The following is an 18,149-nucleotide window of genomic DNA, read 5'->3' on the forward strand; positions in this document are numbered from 1 at the left end:
TATAGGTTCATTTTATTGTATGTTTTATTTGTGTTTTAGTATCCTGTGTTTGTTTATTCTGTGTTGTCTTTTGAACAGGGTACCCCTGTATACACAAATAAAATGAATGAATACTAAGGAATAGACTCTACTAAATCTCAATACTAAAATGATAATGAAAAAAAAATGATTTTAAATTAACAAAAATAATAGATCATCCAAGGTCATTTCAGCACTGTCCAGGAAGTCTAATTGTATTATGCTTAAGTGACCTTTTTCAGTATCCACACTCAAATGAGTATCGATTAGTATCAGATTTTTCAATACTCTGGACAATCCTATAAAGCACCAGCTCTCAAATGTATCTCTGTATTTTCCACTACCTCAACAAAATGACTTGTGCATAAATCTAAAAAGAAAGTGGGTTGTTTTTTTTATCAAAGGTCCCTTCCCCTTCAGTTAGATTTGAACTAATTGTGAATCCAAGTAAAATACAGTCCCACCTTTAACAGACCCACGTGCTGTTAGTTCTGTAGCTTTAGTGATGAATATAACCTCTTCTCTCAGCCACTGCCACACAGCCAACCAACAAATACAGAACTTTGCGTTAACATTTAGATGGGGCGGTTTTTTATCATGTTTGTCCATAACTTACTTGGTTTTACAGCACATGTCCCAAATACGTCTTTGCTCCAGTTCATCTAGTCCATGGTTGTTTGTGAAACTTTGTGAAACACCCACAAGGGTCAGATAAATGATAAAGCACTATATAAATACAGTGTAATAATAATAAACGATGTGGAAAAAGCCTTATTGTTATATCCACGAGGAGATCCTCCCACCCACTTTCTAAGTGAGGCCAATCATACAAAAATAACCAATGACAAAGCGGGGAAAGAGAACTAGCAGCCAATCAGAGATAGAAAAGAGCTAACAGACGGCCAGAGCAGCCAATCAGTGAAAGGAACAGAGCAGCAGAGCCACTGCACTGAACCACAGCAGCCACCGGCCCAAAAGTCGTGCGGTCCAACGGGAAAAATCCCGACTCGCCCCATTAGCCAGCACGCCATTCATTTGATCACTAAATACCTCAAATAAACTATACATGTGACTACTATTTATTTAGTGATGGAAACACAAATACAGAAATAAACAAAATGCATAATTTAAAGCATAATTTGGTGGGTGAAATTAAACAAAGATTAACTCATGTATAAACATTCAAACTGACAAAGACATGATGGATGCAAATAATGACAAATAATGTTAGTAATAATGTTAATGGAAATTTGTGAAATATTCAACTAAAACAAGAACCAAACAATATTTGTAAAGTGAACATAAAATACATATAAATGAGGGGCTGTTGCTCTGTTGTACAGAGTTCATTCACCCACAAATCCAAAGGTTGGTTCGATCCCAGCCCCAACCTGTGCAGACTGTTTTTGTGCCCCTATGCAAGACACTTCATTACTTCACTTCACTGGGGACTGAGGCAGAAACTAACATGACATGACATTAAAAGCTGTTCTTTAGAAAAAATCTAAAATGAATACCAGTGATGCAAGTTTGATGTGAAACTCTGCTATTGGCATTACATACTGCGGTTGTGTCCTGGAGCAAGACAATCCTCATTGTCAGTGTATGAATGTGACAATGATGTAACATTCAATATATCATTTGTCAAAAACTCAAAAGAAAAGTACTGCTTACTAGTGCAGCTTCTGACGCTCTTCCATTCAACATTAGACCAACTTTAAATCTCCATAAATCCACCCGACTTCCACATCCCTTTCATAAATATGACATTTCTTCAAATTAAAAAAATACTTTGAATAATCCACATAAAGAAACAATGTGCTTTTCCCCATATACTTTAACATGTCTTCTCATAGTCATAGTTACATTTCAAAACTTTTTGAAAGGTCCATCACGGGGGCCTCTCTCCGTGAAGCTTCCTGTGCCTGTACCTTCCATTCTTCTCCTTGGCCGCGTTGACACACGCATTGTGCTTGTTGGTTTGTAGGTGAGACCAGTACCTGATCAATTCGCCTGGCTGGAACTGATGCGACGTGATAAGGTGGCTATACTTGCAGCTTGAATACGAAACCCTCCAATGATTGAAGAGAAATTCATTTGGCGGCGGTTGCGGTTCTATGCGCAACTTGGCCAGACAAATCCCCACGTAAACATCCTCTAAATGCAACCTCCGTATGCTGAGCGATGCCTGGTAGATTAATTCAGCTAAATCGCCTGAAAACACATACCCAGTTCCTGAGCAGAAAATCGGATATCGCTCGCTTGGGTACAACTCTGGTGGCATGTACCATTTGCTGTCTTTGTTTCGATTTGGTGCATAGCCGCGCATCAAATACCCCGTAAAATACCTTTGTTTCGGAGGTAATTCCGGTTTGAGCAGCTTCTGGATGAGATATTCTGTATTGACGAACATATCGCTGTCCGTTTTCATGACATATGAAACATGCGGGCAATGTGTCGCCACCCAGCTCATACCCATTAGCGTCTTGATAGTGAGGTTGTAGTACGTATCTTGATAGTCTTGTTGGATAATATCGTGATGGATTTGTGATTCCTCCTCAATGCTGCTTTGTAAAGAACTTTGTCCCACCCCGAGAAGGAACAATCGGACAAACCCCAACCCCGCTGCAACGCTTTCATTCCCCCATGTTTGACGAATTGCATTTCGGGCGTCCATTTGCCGCGGTTCGGCCGCAATAAGCAATACAAGAAACGGCGCGCTATCTTTGCATTTTAGTGGCTCGTTCAGGATGTAGCGATACGGTTGGGCGCTTAGCTTTCCCGTTACGTCCATTTCTTTTTGTAAACTGTTGTTAGCGCTCATAGCATCGCCGAGGCCCGTCACGCGACCTGAATTTCCACCCGTATTTCCGGCCTCGGCTTGCTGCGTGCTAAGATTGAGCAAAGGTTTAACCGCCACATTAGCATCCTTAAACAAACTCCTTAATGAGATATTCTGGTTTGTGTCGACTTTGGGACTTCGAAATCCCCTTATGGTGTAGGCTAACGGGTTGTCTCTTGGTCCATTGCGTCCCGGTAGCCAATCCTGATGGCTAAAAAACAAAAATAAAGTGAAAAGTAAAGCAAGTGATAGCAAGCCGGCTACATGAGTCCGGAACAAGGAGCGTTTGAATGTCCAGGTCATCTTAACGGGACAACAATGACGCCTTCTCCATTGCATTGTGGAGATTGGCAATGGCAGAAATGTTCAGATATAGTCTGCTCAGTCATGTGGTTTACAAAGAAGTCAATAAAATCCTGATTTGGAAAAAATAGAAAGTTGGAATCCAAGGATGGGTGACCATGTTGTGAAAGTCTCCAGAAGTTCTTTTGTTGGCTCTACAAAGTTGACAGTGATCTGAATCAAAGAAACAGGCTCTTGGTCAATGTTGGTCTTTAAAATCTGTGAAAAGACACAAGGAAAGATGTATATTAGTTTATTTTGTGGCATATAACGATGTGGATATCATGGTGTTAGGGTGAAGTTTGATGCCAGATTCTCTTGCCATGACACATTTTGGGACTCGGGTTATGGTATATAAGGTGAGGGTAATCCATGTTTTACTGCAGAAATGAATGTACACATAACGAGGGAAGGAATTTAAAGGGGCTGGAACCAATTTAATTCATTCAAGCAAATTTTGTTCTGCCCCAGTACAGATATAGTGTAGAAGAAGCTCTTTGGGTGAAAATAAGACCACTGTGTGATGGCTGCATCCAAATCTTTGCTCTGGCCTCTGAAACTTGTGAACCACATTTATGAATTCAATAAGAAAAGGGAGGGATTAAGTACAAAGAGTAAACCAGTTCTGATTTTCATGTTTTAGAAGAGTAAGCATATATATAAACATTTTGAGCACTTGTGAAGGTGTTTGGCTTGAAAAAACAATTAGGCACTGATTATCATGCAAGTATATTATTGAAAAGGAACATACTTTACATTATGGTAAAAGCTGTACAAAGATTTTATACAGCAGATTTTAAACTACAAACAAGGAACTTTCCCAACTACGATTTCTGGCCAAAGTTGTTTTTTAATTACATTACATTATTCATTCACTCCTCTAGTGCTGGAAAGATAATTCTGATACTACAGATGCCCTGCGGCAAACTGACGTAGACCTGGTAGCCATCCGAACCATGCACCACTTCAGGATGGCTACTAAATGGATCAGTTGAGGTTGTATGTGGATAGTGGTGCATTAAAAAGCAGAAAGAAAACTAATTACAATCCACAGTGCACATTAAAAACACCCAGAAGCATTAAAGTTCGAGAAAATCCCATGCAATAAAGAACACTACAAGGTCAGCAGCTTTGAAAGCAATATAAGACCTTATGGTGACGCAGAAAGATTTGCAATCACATTTTCTCAGCCCCAATTATATATAAACAGCTATAATTGTCGTTATTTTGTTGGTAACTGTTTGAATGAGGCCTGTTCAAATCCACTTGAGTGTGATAATGTTTCCTTTCCAGGCTGTAATTGGGCGGGGTTTAGTTACACAAAAATGAAAAAATCTTGGCTGCGTTCCCTCCTGCATCCCTCTTCTTTGGCAGCAAGCCACGGACTCCTTGTTAGTGAATTGAATCCAAATTGTGATTGAAAATAAGGCCACAATTTCTCAATCAGTTCTATTTGTTTTGACACAAATTCAATAGCCACCACATGCACACTGCCCTCTCATTCTGCCCCTGTTTGGAGGCACAGCCAGTGCTGGTGAATAAATGTCGGTTTTGGAAAGCTGACCCAACGTTTTGGAAAAGGGAAAATGCTGAATTGAGCTGACAAGCCTCGTAGTCATTTAGAAAGGAACACAAAACTAAACACGCTGTTGGCAATAAGTAATGTAAAAAGAGAAAGCGCATTCACATCGCCTAACCCTATCATATACAGGACTGTTATTCTGAGTTCTTCTAATCAAGCTTTTGCCATCATCTGAAACATTATCTGATGACTAGCTTGTGTGACTTATTGGGGTATTTTCAAACCGCGAACGGAGGAAGTATTGAAATTAATCTAACTAGTGCTTAGGTCTCACAAACCCTTTGGCACCTCATTAAGCTCAGTGATCCAGAGTGCTGCTTACAGCTTTTACTTTTTTCACACAGTTCTGCCTTTACATGAAACTATATGCTAGATATGCAAGTAGTTGCCATCACTTTTAAACTTCTTTTAATGTCAAGACTGTGTTCTGTTAATTGACCCCTGAGAATGCTCAAAGTCTGTTAGAGAATTGACCACAGTGAAAGAAAAAGAACAACAAGAAACACAAACATGGAGGCACATTTGTTGGAAGAAATCCAAGAAAATCAGATGAGAGAAGCGTTTACTTTGTTTTGCAGGGGCTTCTAGTCAGTCTAACCCTAACCCTAGTAGCTCGTTCTGCTGAGAGCCGAGGGTGGTGGTGAAGTGGCACAGGCCCGTCTTGGACGATGACCGCATGGAGATGGATGGGCCCTGCAGCATCCACCCCAACTTGGTTTGCATCGCAGCGGGGCCACCTGGTCCGAAACGTACCGTTCCTATCGGAGCAACGAGGTGATGATGGTCGCTCCCTATCAGGAGTAGGGGTTTCACCCCCTCGAAAGACTGGAGTGGCAGGCCTCTGAGGTGCTGATACTTCCGCTGGAGAGACTCGACCGGGTAACTTTGCTCCCCTAGGTCGATGTGGGTGGCGGTGAAGGCATTGCTGACCTTGTACTATGGCTTTTGCTTACTGGTGGGGGAGATGTCGAACAAAACCCTCGATCCGCGCAGTCTCCACGTCTTGCCGTATGGTGCGCAAGGGAAGGGTCTCTGGGATCCCCAGGAGGGTCTTAGCGCTGACCTGGTGCAGGACCTGTAGGTCCTGACACAAGTTGCAACACTTCTTGAGGGTGCACTGCGCTGCCATATGGGAGCGGGCGCAGCGCCAGCACCGTTTGTTGGTCTTTATCCACCCGACCAGCTGTTCTTCACTGAGCTTGACAATGCCTGGACACTGGCTCACGTATCTTCAGACGGGCAAAGTCCCCAGGATCACAGCGTGTGAGATTCGGGATGCTCGCGGGAGGCCCCTTGTACTGTGCCTCTGGACCGGCCCGCAGCCCGGGGGGTGTCCCGGGTCTGGGGGTTTTCCTCGGCCTGAGGGGTTTCACGGACCTGGTGTGCCTCGGAACGCTGGGTCGGCGTTTTGTACAATGCCCCATATGAGGCATATTTACCATCCCTTCAAACAATTCTGAGGAGAGCACTGAGCATAAATGAGGCTTTAGAGGACTTAAAAAATATTTTTCAAAGCCAAATTATACAAACGCAAGCTTGTTTGTTTACATGTCTAGCCTATTTTATAATATTATTAAAATTATAATGCCCATTAAAAGCATTATTGAACACCCATAATGTTGAACTTGTCTGGCTTTAATTTACTGAATAAATCACCAAAATATGCTCTGTATTTCTCATGGCGAGCATGGCGCTCCTCTCCTGCTGCTCTAAAATTAGCCTCACACTACACTGTATCAGAGAGTTAATTTGATAAGGCGCAGATCTCAGCGTGCTAACCCGGTGTCATTAGCAGCTGAGCGCCTGCAGGGCTCCGCACACTCACAAATTACAGGTTAGCGCGACATGTTGCTAACACTAAAGCTGGTCCAGTATAGCAGGAGTCATCAACCTCCAACAGAGAAGAGAGAGAAGATATATTTCAGACAGAGAGAGAAAGCGGTGAGGGAAAGGAATAATGAGTCATATAGATCATATTTAAAATAGGCTTTTAATCCATGTGAATGCTTTCTTAAAAACAAAACAAAAAAACATACAAGTCCATTCACTTTACTAGACACTTAGCAGTAGGAGAGTGAGAGACGGTGAATAGAAAGAGAGGAAAATAAAGGAAATAAGAGAAAGCAGTAGACAGTGAGGAGAGAAGAAGAAAGTGAATGAAATGAGACGTGAGCGAAGCGTCTGTGTCCCTCAGGAGCAAAGCCAAGAGTGTATAAGACTCATTCCCTACAGTTCAAAACTTCATTTGGCTTTAAAAATGTCTTTGAACATTCTAAACTGTCCATATTTTAAAATGAGGATGATTTTGTTTTTGATCCTCAGGTTTGTCTTACTTTCTTATTGATTATTCTTATTCTTATTGATAATTTCCCTGGGCAAAACTGGCAGAAGCGAGGCTGCTGATCTCTCACACACCAGATTCATAGGCTATGTAGGTGACGGTTTGCACTTGAGCCACTGCCGACCAATTGTGGTTACAGGACACATATTATAAGATAAGATAAGATAAGTAAGTAAGTAAGTAAGTAAGTAAGTAAGTAAATTTTATTTATAAAGCACCTTTCACAGACAGAGGTCACAAAGTGCTTCACAAAACACAGAATAAAACAATAAAAACACAAAAAACTTACAGTGAACAATACATATACAACAATATACAGTAAAATCAGTCCCTAAAACAAGTGCATTTAAAAGGCTTGACTAAATAAAAAGGTTTTAAGCTGACCCTTAAAAGCAGTAACTGAGTCCAGTGACCGTAGGGAGAGCGGAAGATGGTTCCAGAGTCTGGGGGCAACAGCCTGGAAGGATCTGTCTCCTCTGGTCCCAAAACGAGTGCGAGGAACCAACAACAGTTTCTGGTCCAAGGACCTTAGTGAGCGAGAGGGAGCGTATGGATTAATCAGATCGCTGATGTATGATGGGACCTGACCATTTAAAGCTCTAAAAGTTAAAACAAGAATTTTAAACTGTTTCCATGGAGACCGGCTCCAGTGAAGGGCTCTGAGGGTGAAATGTGGGCCCTTCTATTTGTGCGAGTCAAGATCCTCGCTGCAGAGTTCTGGAGCAGCTGCAGACGAGAGAGTTCCTTCTTGTTAAGACAGGAAAACAAACTGTTACAATAGTCTAAACGTGAAGACACAAATGCATGAATTATAAGTTCCAGGTCATTTTGAGACACCATTTTCCTGAGCTTACAGATTTTCCTCAACTGAAAGAAACAGTTCCTCGTCAACAGCTGGAGTGGTGCTCTAAAGACATGTCTTTGTCAAAGACAACACCCAAGTTTCTAAGACTTGGTTTAGCAGTCTGACCTAAAACACCCAAGTACTGGTTTATCCCTGGAATGGCATCATCAGGGGCAATAATCAGAGTTTCTGTTTTGTCAGCGTTTAGCTGCAACAAGTTTTGACTCAGCCATTGTTTTATTTGCACCAAACAACTGACCAAGGAGTTCAGCTTCTGGATCTCAGAAGGTTTAATAGAGCTGAATACCGTCATGAACAGGTGGTAGGACACATCACTAAACTCTTTAATGATCATTCCCAGGGGAATTATATAAAGCAGAAATAAGACGGGACCCAAGACGGAGCCCTGAGGAACTCCACACAACAGATCAGCTGAGTCGGACATTATTTGGTTTGCAGCAACACTAAAGCTCCGACCGGATAAATGTGAGGAAAACTAATGAAGAACTGACTCTGATCGTCCAATCAGGTCCCTCAGTCTGTTCAACAGGATATGATGGTCGACAGTGTCAAAGGTCAACCGCGCAGACAAATCCAACAGAACTAGAACAGTGCATTTTCCAGAATCAGCATCATTATGTCACTGGACACTTTCAACAATGAGGTTTCCGTAGAATGATGTTTGTGGAAACCAGATTGCACTAATCGCACGCACCGCCACGAGCCGCACGCGGCGCCGCTTCTCCTCCGCTGCACCGGCGTTTCCGTGTCCGATCACCGGCTTCACCACGAGCGGCACGCACCACCACGAGCCGCATGCACCACGAGCGAGCGACGCCGCTTCTCCTCCGCTGCACCGGCGTTTCCGTGTCCGATCACCGGCTCCACCACGAGCGGCACGCACCGCCACGAGCCGCACGCGGCTCCGCTTCTCCTCCGCTGCACCGGCGTTTCCACGCCCGAACACCGGCTCCGCGCTCCCGCACCCGCCGCCCCGGAGGTCTGTACCTGGGCGAAGGTGTGGCCCCAGCCCGCCACAGGAGCAGACACGGAGAGCGGGGCACCGGCTCCACCCGGAGAAAAGCAGCCCCATACAACCAAGGTACAGCCCCGTTTCTCTGCTTTCCCCGCTCCACAGACGGGGGCGATCTGGTCACAAAACTGGACTCAAATGCGTCTTGATTGGGCTAGAGCAACGCCGGCGTCTGGTATGTGGACTGCCGCTTCTGTCCCAACGTCTTTGTTTTGTTAGTCGTTTCCATTGTTTTGTTTTGTTCCTGCGTCTCTGTGTTGTCTTCTGTCTACATCCCTGTTCCTTCACTTCATCGGACATTACTGCACCGTCCATCGCTCATCTCCTCCCTCACTCCTGGACTATCTACTGCCCTAGCCGCCAGCTAACAGCTGGCTTAACACCTGCTGAGGTCCGTCATGGTATCGCGGGGCCTCCCTGCCGTGCAGACAAGGTCTGGGGCAACCAACGCCACTCACTCCACCAGCTTCAACACCCGGTCCACTGCTGCTTTTTCACAACTCTCTGCCCACCAGCTTCTAGTTAACCAGCTTCTAGCCACCGCCAACATTCTAACTGGATTACTCTCATCTGCTGCTACGTTCCATCTCCTCCTCGGACTATCCCTCCCGCGCCTCCAGGCCACCGCTCCACCAACTTCTCGCCTACTCACCTACACCGCTGCTGACCTTCACCTCCTCAACCATAACCACCGTCTCCCAGCTGCTGCTGCCTCTGCAGCTAGCTCAGCTGGGATCCTTCGCCGGCCCCGCTACATCCACAGGGGCTCTGGTCTCTCCCATAACCAACACTCCAACGACGGCTCACCTATCCCCTCACTCTGGACTAGTTTTCGCCCCCCTGTCACCCCCACCTGCCGCACTGCCAACCTCAGCAACCTCCGCCCCCCCACCCCTGCGCCCCCATCCATCTCCGCGCCCCCATCCATCTCCCTTGCACTGCTGAACTGCCGCTCCCTCGCAAACAAATCACCTGTTATATCTGAACTGCTACTGGACAATAACATTGATCTGCTTCTCCTGTGAAACATGGCAACAGCCCCTGGACTTCTATGCTCTCAACCAAGCCACTCCCTCCAACTGCACTTACACTGCCAAACCCCGCCTCTCCGGGCGTGGGGGAGGTCTTGCTGTTATTCATAAAAAATCTACATCCATCACTGAACTGAACCTCAACCTTCCATCCATCTCATCATTTGAATACCTCGCCTTCTCCCTCCCCAACTCTATCACCGCTATCCTGATCTATCGTCCCCCAAAGCCCCACCCCTCTTTCCTCACTGAATTGTCTGAACTCCTCACCATCGCATCCTCTCTCTCTGCCCGCCTCCTACTCACTGGTGACTTCAACATCCACATTGACTGCCCCAACGCCCCACTGACATCCGACTTCCTCTCTCTCCTGGACTGCTTCCATCTCACCCAACATATTGACTTCCCCACCCATACCAAAGGCCACACTCTGGACTTAGTCTGTTCCTCTCTCCTACCCATATCTAAGCCCCACCCCCTCCCCTTCCCACTCTCTGATCATCTCTGCATCCTTTTCTCCGCCCCCCTACCCTCGCCCCACAACCCCAAAAAACGCACCATCACCTACCGCAATATCAAGTCAGTCAACCCCCTCACGCTCTCCCAGCTCATATCCTCTGCTTTCCCCCCTGACTCCCCCCCCTCTTCCCCCGACGACTATGCTGTCATGCTCAACACTACCCTCTCCTTACTCCCTTGACTCCCTAGCCCCCTGGAAAACCTCCTCCATCTCATACATCAACCCCGCCCCCTGGTACACCCCTGAACTCCGCACCATGAAGCAGACTGGCCGCCAACTCGAACGACTCCTCAAAAGAACCCGCCTCACCGTCCACGCCGAAGCTTTCAAATTACACATCTCCTCCTACCGTGACGCTCTCCAAGCCGCCAAATCTGCCCACCTCTCCACCCTCATCAACAGCTCCCACCGGAGCCCTCGCACCCTGTTCTCCACCGTCAACAAGCTGCTCCAGCCACCGGACATCACTCCACCCTCCTCCCCTGACCTCTGCAACTCTTTCCTCCTTGCCTTCAATGACAAAATTTCCAAAATCAACAGCTCCATGACTGCCGTCTCCATTAACTCCATCACCACCCCCACCCCTGCCCCCCCCCCTCTCCCTGACCACCCACCCTTCCCTGCCCTCACCACCTTCTCCTCTGTTAACTCCTCTCACATCATAGACCTCATCACCGCTTCCAAAACCACCACCTGCTCTCTCGACCCCCTCCCAACGACTCTAACCAAGGCCTGCCTCCCTGCTCTCATCCCCCATCTCACCGTCCTCTTCAACCAGTCTTTATCCCTCGGCCATGTTCCTTCCATCTACAAACTGGCCTCCATCACCCCCATCCTCAAAAAACCCACCCTAGACTCCGCCAACCTCTCCAACTACCGCCCCATCTCCAACCTGCCGTTCCTCTCAAAAACGCTGGAACGCATCGTCGCCGCCCAACTTCACACCCACCTCCAGTCAAACAACCTCTATGAACCCCTCCAATCTGGCTTCCGCCCACTTAACAGCACTGAAACAGCCCTGGTCAAAGTACTCAACGATCTCCTCACCTCTGCAGACTCCGGGGCCCTCAACATCCTGTTACTACTAGACCTCAGCGCAGCCTTTGACACTATAAACCATTCCATCCTCCTACAAAGGCTGCGCCAACTGGGTGTTGAGGGCTCTGCACTTGACTGGCTCACATCCTACCTCACCAACAGGCAAGAGTTAATTTCCCTCTCCGGTCACTCATCCACCCTCTCCCCAGTAACGCAGGGGGTCCCCCAGGGCTCAGTCCTCGGCCCCCTCCTCTTCATCTGCTACATCTTCCCCCTTGGTCACATCCTCCGCCAACTCAACCTGGACTTTCACTGCTACGCTGACGACACCCAGATATACCTCACCACCAAATCCACCCAAAACCCTCCCCTCAGCCACATCGAAACCTGCATCTCTACAATAAAATCATGGCTCACTCTCAACTTGCTCAAACTGAACAGTGACAAAACAGAGCTCCTCCTCATTGGCACCAAATCCACTCTCAATAAAACTGGTCCCTTTTCACTCAGCATCGACACCTCGACCATCACCCCCTCTACCCTGGTACGCAATCTCGGTGTCATCATGGACCCCACCCTCTCCTTCACTCCCCATGTCAGCCACATTGTCAAGACCTCATACTTCCACCTCCGCCGCATCGCCAAAATCCGACACTGCCTCACCCTCCCCGCTGCTGAATCCCTCATCCATGCCTTCACCTCCTCCCGCCTTGACTACTGCAACTCCCTCCTCACTGGCATCTCCTCCCATTCCCTCCATAGACTCCAAATGGTCCAAAACTCCGCTGCCCGCCTCCTCACCCACACCCGCCTCCTCACCCACACCCTCCTCACCCACACCCGCCTCTTCACCCACACCCGCCTCCTCACCCACACCCTCCTCACCCACACCCGCCTCCTCACCCACACCCGGTCCCGTGAACACATCACTCCCGTTCTCCGCTCTCTCCACTCTCTCCCCATCAAGCAGCGCATAAACTTTAAAATACTCCTCCTCACCTTCAAAGCTCTTCATCACCTTGCCCCCCCCTACCTGTCTGACCTCCTCATCCCCCACCGCCCCTCCCGAGCTCTCCGATCCTCCTCCTCTCTCACCCTGGCTGCACCAACATCCCGACTCAAAACTTTTGGCGACAGAGCATTCTCCCGAACAGCACCCCGACTCTGGAACTCCCTCCCCCAACCTGTCCGCCACTCTCCCTCACTCACAACATTCAAATCCCGCCTAAAAACATACCTCTTCACCCAAGCCTATGACCTCCCCTACCCCTAGCCTCCTCTACCCCATTGCCTACTCTTCTACCCCCTGTTACATCCCCATCTTTTTCTCTCTACTTCTTCTGTCTTGTTCATTTTATCTGTATATTAATGTGTTCTGTACGTGTTGTCCCCCCTGTCTGTAAATACCCCCCCTTTTTTATTATGTTCAGCGTCTTTGGGTCACTGAAAAGCGCTATATAAATAAAAGTTATTATTATTATTATTATTATTAAAAGAGTCGTGAAGAAGTCGTGATGAAGGAAATCTGACAATTGTTCAGAGACCACCTTCTCAAGGATCTGGGACATGAACGAGAGCTTTGAAATAGGTCTGAAACTTTTGGGGTCTGTCGGGTCCAAGTTTGTTTTTTTCAGTAAAGGCTCAACTATGGCATGTTTAAATGGACCAGGAAACACACCAGTAGAAAGAGAGAGATTTACCATTTTGGTCCCCCAGGGGCCAATAACATCAAGCACTTTGAGGAAGAGCCTGCAGGGAAGGGCATCTGATGTACAAGAGGAGGGTTTCATCTTGGTCACCAGAGCTGAGATGTCTTCTAGAGTGACAGGCTTAAAAGAAGAGCAGTTTTGGGAAACAGGCTCCACAGAAACAGGTTTATCAGACAAAAGGAGTGGGATTTGGTCTTTGATCATCTTGATCTTATCGATGAAGAACATGAGTTCGTTGCTTTGCAGGAAACAGGAGTCACTGCAGCTGAAGGACAAACAATAGAATTTATAGTGTCAAACAACACTTTGGGGTTTTTCTTGTTGGATGTTATTAGCTGGCGGAAGTAATCAGCTCTGGAACTTTCCATCATTTCATTGTTGATGTCACAAGATCTCTGAGGTGTGACCTTTGACCTCAGTTTTCCGACATAGTCTCTTTAGGTTTAGGATATCTTCATTAACCCAAGGACAAGCTTTTTTCTGTGTTGACAGAGTGGATTTTACAGGTGCCTGATCTAAAATGGATAAACATTGGCTAAAGGAATGAATGAAACTGTCCACATCAAGACAATTCATAAACAATGAGGATCAAACACAGCAGAACAATGACGGCTGCATTTGCAGTGATAATGCTCCTCTGAGACCTGATGTTTGAGGCACCGGCTCAGGAGAAAAGTTCAATTCAAATAAAACACAGCTATGATCACTCACATGGACATCCTCCACACAGAGTAACAAGACCAGGTCTAAAGTGACAAGACCAGGTCTAAAGTGACAAGACCAGGTCTAAAGTGACAAGACCAGGTCTAAAGTGAAAACACCAGGTCTAAAGTGACAAGACCAGGTCTAAAGTGACAAGACCAGGTCTAAAGTGACAAGACCAGGTCTAAAGTGACAAGACCAGGTCTAAAGTGACAAGACCAGGTCTAAAGTGACAAGACCAGGTCTAAAGTGACAAGACCAGGTCTAAAGTGACAAGACCAGGTCTAAAGTGACAAGACCAGGTCTAAAGTGACAAGACCAGGTCTAAAGTGACAAGACCAGGTCTAAAGTGACAAGACCAGGTCTAAAGTGACAAGACCAGGTCTAAAGTGACAAGACCAGGTCTAAAGTGACAAGACCAGGTCTAAAGTGACAAGACCAGGTCTAAAGTGACAAGACCAGGTCTAAAGTGACAACACCAGGTCTAAAGTGACAAGACCAGGTCTAAAGTGACAAGACCAGGTCTAAAGTGAAAACACCAGGTCTAAAGTGAAAACACCAGGTCTAAAGTGACAAGACCAGGTCTAAAGTGACAACACCAGGTCTAAAGTGTGTCCCTTTTGGTGAGTGGGACCTGAAACAAGCTGCTCAAAGTTAAATGTTTCAGTCAAGGTTAAAAGATCCTTTGCAGGGCATGATGAGCCATCGACCCAAATGTTCAAATCCCCAAGAATTAAAACATTTTCCAGCTTTATAATAGAAGATAAAAAGTCACTAAAGTCCTTTAAAAAGACAGCAGCAGGACCAGGGGGCGGGGACTAAAACACAGTAAAAAGGACTTGAAGAACCAACTTTAATCATCTGTGATTCAAAGGAAGTGAAAGTGTGTGAGTCGATGACTTTACACATGTGACGGTCCTGGGACACGACTGCCAGACCTCCTCCACGTGACGGTCCTGGGACACGACTGCCAGACCTCCTCCACGTGACGGTCCTGGGACACGACTGCCAGACCTCCTCCACGTGACGGTCCTGGGACTCGACTGCCAGACCTCCTCCACCTGACGGTCCTGGGACACGACTGCCAGACCTCCTCCACGTGACGGTCCTGGGACACGACTGCCAGACCTCCTCCACGTGACGGTCCTGGGACACGACTGCCAGACCTCCTCCACGTGACGGTCCTGGGACACGACTGCCAGACCTCCTCCTCCTGACGGTCCTGGGACACGACTGCCAGACCTCCTCCACGTGACGGTCCTGGGACACGACTGCCAGACCTCCTCCACGTGACGGTCCTGGGACACGACTGCCAGACCTCCTCCACGTGACGGTCCTGGGACACGACTGCCAGACCTCCTCCACGTGACGGTCCTGGGACACGACTGCCAGACCTCCTCCACGTCGACCAGGGCGAGGCATCGCAGAAACGGAGCAGCCAGGTGGGCAGAGTTCATTTAGATGAATGAACTCACTCTCTCTCTGCCATGTCTCCGTAAGACACATGAAATCAAGGTTTTGTCTTGTAAAAAGTTCATTCAAGGAAAACGCTTTGTTGGCAATTGAACGTGCATCAACAAGCCGAGCCGGACCGTGGATGACGTCACGTCCATCGGTTCCGCTGAGCGCAGCGGGACCTGTCGAAGCCATGCCTTACGGTCACGTGATTCCCATCTGTTTCGCCGGTAAGCCGACGAAAACAAGGAAGCGGACGGTGGCGGTGGACCCCAGCGCTCATAATTCCAGCGGCGCGCGGGCTCCAGGAAAACAGCCGCCACATCCCGCGCAGGCTCCAGGACCGGTGCGGCCCCGATGGCCCGTGCAGGCAGCGGGAAAACAGCCGCGATGACACGGGCAGGCTCCGGGAAAGCAGCCCCGATGGCCCGTGCAGGCTCCGGGAAAGCAGCCCCGATGGCCCGTGCAGGCGGCGGGAAAGCAGCCGCGATGACACGGGCAGGCTCCGGGAAAGCAGCCCCGATGGCCCGTGCAGGCAGCGGGAAAACAGCCGCGATGGCCCGGGCAGGCTCCGGGAAAACAGCCGCAATGACCCGTGCAGGCTCCGAGAAAGCAGCCCCGATGGCCCGTGCAGGCTCCGGGAAAGCAGCCACGATGACACGGGCAGGCTCCGGGAAAGCAGCCCCGATGGCCCGTGCAGGCAGCGGGAAAACAGCCGCGATGGCCCGGGCAGGCTCCGGGAAAACAGCCGCAATGACCCGTGCAGGCTCCGAGAAAGCAGCCCCGATGGCCCGTGCAGGCTCCGGGAAAGCAGCCACGATGACACGGGCAGGCTCCGGGAAAGCAGCCCCGATGGCCCGTGCAGGCAGCGGGAAAACAGCCGCGATGGCCCGGGCAGGCTCCGGGAAAACAGCCGCAATGACCCGTGCAGGCTACGAGAAAGCAGCCCCGATGGCCCGTGCAGGCTCCGGGAAAGCAGCTGCGATGACACGGGCAGGCTCCGGGAAAGCAGCCACGATGACACGGGCAGGCGGCGAAGACGGCGACGGCGAAAAGCCGCAAACATCGAGGAGCAGGACGAGGCGCAAGCACCGAGCACGTCTCCCAAAGCCCAGGCTCGTGTGCTCCGAACACAAGGCTCGTCTGCGCTTGACTTGCACACCAGACCTTGTGCCTCGTCTCCTCTGCTTCCTCCTCTTCCCCGGGCCTCGGGACAGCTGCAAAACGTCAGGTGAGTTGGGTGGACAAACAAGCGGTGGCGGAAAGGCTTGTTTGTACCTGTCCCATGTGTCGAAAAGCGACTCCATCGTCGCTTTGATGCGGAAAAGTGCGCCACGGTCATAAACCCGCACAGCAGACACACAACAGACTCATGTCTGGGCTGATAAAACTGCATACGATGTAACGATCGTCACAAATAAGCGGCATAACAGGAGTCGAGCAGTGGCGTGGCCGAACACAGGCGCCATCTTGTATCCAATGTTCAGATAAAATCCTTTATTGTCCACACATGGGGAAATTTCATTCATACAACGCAGATGCATTATTTGTATTATTATTAGCCTATAAACATGCTCTTGAGTAGTTTAGTTTTACTTTAGTTTGGCATCTGATCTAAAAAGTACATTTGGAAGTCTGCTGTTTCCCACGGGATTGAGTTTTGGCGCCATATTCTGGCTGCTGAGGGAATTAGACAGGTTAATAACAAACAACTTGAAAGTTTTCAGTGAGATGGCACTAGCTATGCTGTTCTACTGATTGTGATGAGATGGGGAGAAATTCATAGAGCGAGCCTGGCAACGATTTCTGGACTTAAAAACAGCAGCGAAAACGTCAGAGATCGAGAAAACGTCAGTTATTGAGGAAATTCAGAACAGTGTTTTTGACGCTCAGTGTGGACTTTCTAACCAGGATTGATCAAACTTGTGTGAATGAAGCTAAATGCTACTCCAGGGAGGTTTTAGACAAGTGAACATTTTTGCATAATATGTGTCCATGAAATCACCAATGTTGTGAATTATTGGGTCTGTCCACGTGAAACAAAAACTGGCACAAAGTTCATTATTGTCTCTGTCAGCACAAATTGACAGGACCAGTACCACTACCTTCAGATTGAAAATCACTTCTGACGGTCAAATGTCTTGATTTAAAAACGTTGTCCACATGACTAACCTTGAAACATTTTTACCACAAAATTACAATTGCCAAGGTGACCAAATGCATGTTCAAATGCCAATAAAGACAAAGATAATGCAAACTATGTCTTCATTAAAGCCACATATATAAATATGGCATTTCAGTTTTAAAACATTGTACAATATGTCTCTTCTGAATGTTCTAAAAGTGAACAGCCATTTTGATTGAGTAAAATACTGTCTCTTGGAGAAAAGGCCAGGGTACTGGAGGACAGATAGCATTACGTGTTAGTTCTTAGTGCATTCAATTATCAGCATTTTGCTCATGTTGTATGTTTTTCTCACCTCACAGAACGTGGGCGACACCAGATGTGCTGGAATAATGAAGCCTTCACAGATGTGTTCACTCATGTTTGGAGTCAGTACCATTACTGCCATGTCACTGCAGTTTGGCTGTAGTTTAAAGTAGACTTTAAAGCTGTATGGTTATCTTTTATTACATATACATGACTTTTTTTTAAATTGCAAACCACAATATTGATCTAAAATGACAAAGG

The 18,149-nt window shown here is 47.6% G+C and overlaps 1 protein-coding gene across 1 annotated transcript in view; it reads right to left on the reverse strand.

The window, feature by feature from the left end:
* Window positions 1-1,519: 1,519 nt before the first annotated feature.
* b3galt2 (UDP-Gal:betaGlcNAc beta 1,3-galactosyltransferase, polypeptide 2) overlaps window positions 1,520-18,149 on the reverse strand; it is a 32,678-nt gene continuing 16,048 nt past the window's right edge. The window contains exon 2 of the mRNA XM_072438953.1: window positions 1,520-3,421. Coding sequence (XP_072295054.1) covers window positions 1,910-3,199 — 1,290 coding nt within the window. The 5' untranslated portion in view covers window positions 3,200-3,421 and the 3' untranslated portion in view covers window positions 1,520-1,909. The remainder of the gene's footprint in view (window positions 3,422-18,149) is intronic.

Source organism: Eucyclogobius newberryi, unplaced genomic scaffold, assembly GCF_026437365.1.
Source record: "Eucyclogobius newberryi isolate DKJ021-1_F unplaced genomic scaffold, fEucNew1.0.hap1 SCAF_9, whole genome shotgun sequence".
NCBI classification, from domain to species: domain Eukaryota; kingdom Metazoa; phylum Chordata; class Actinopteri; order Gobiiformes; family Gobiidae; genus Eucyclogobius; species Eucyclogobius newberryi.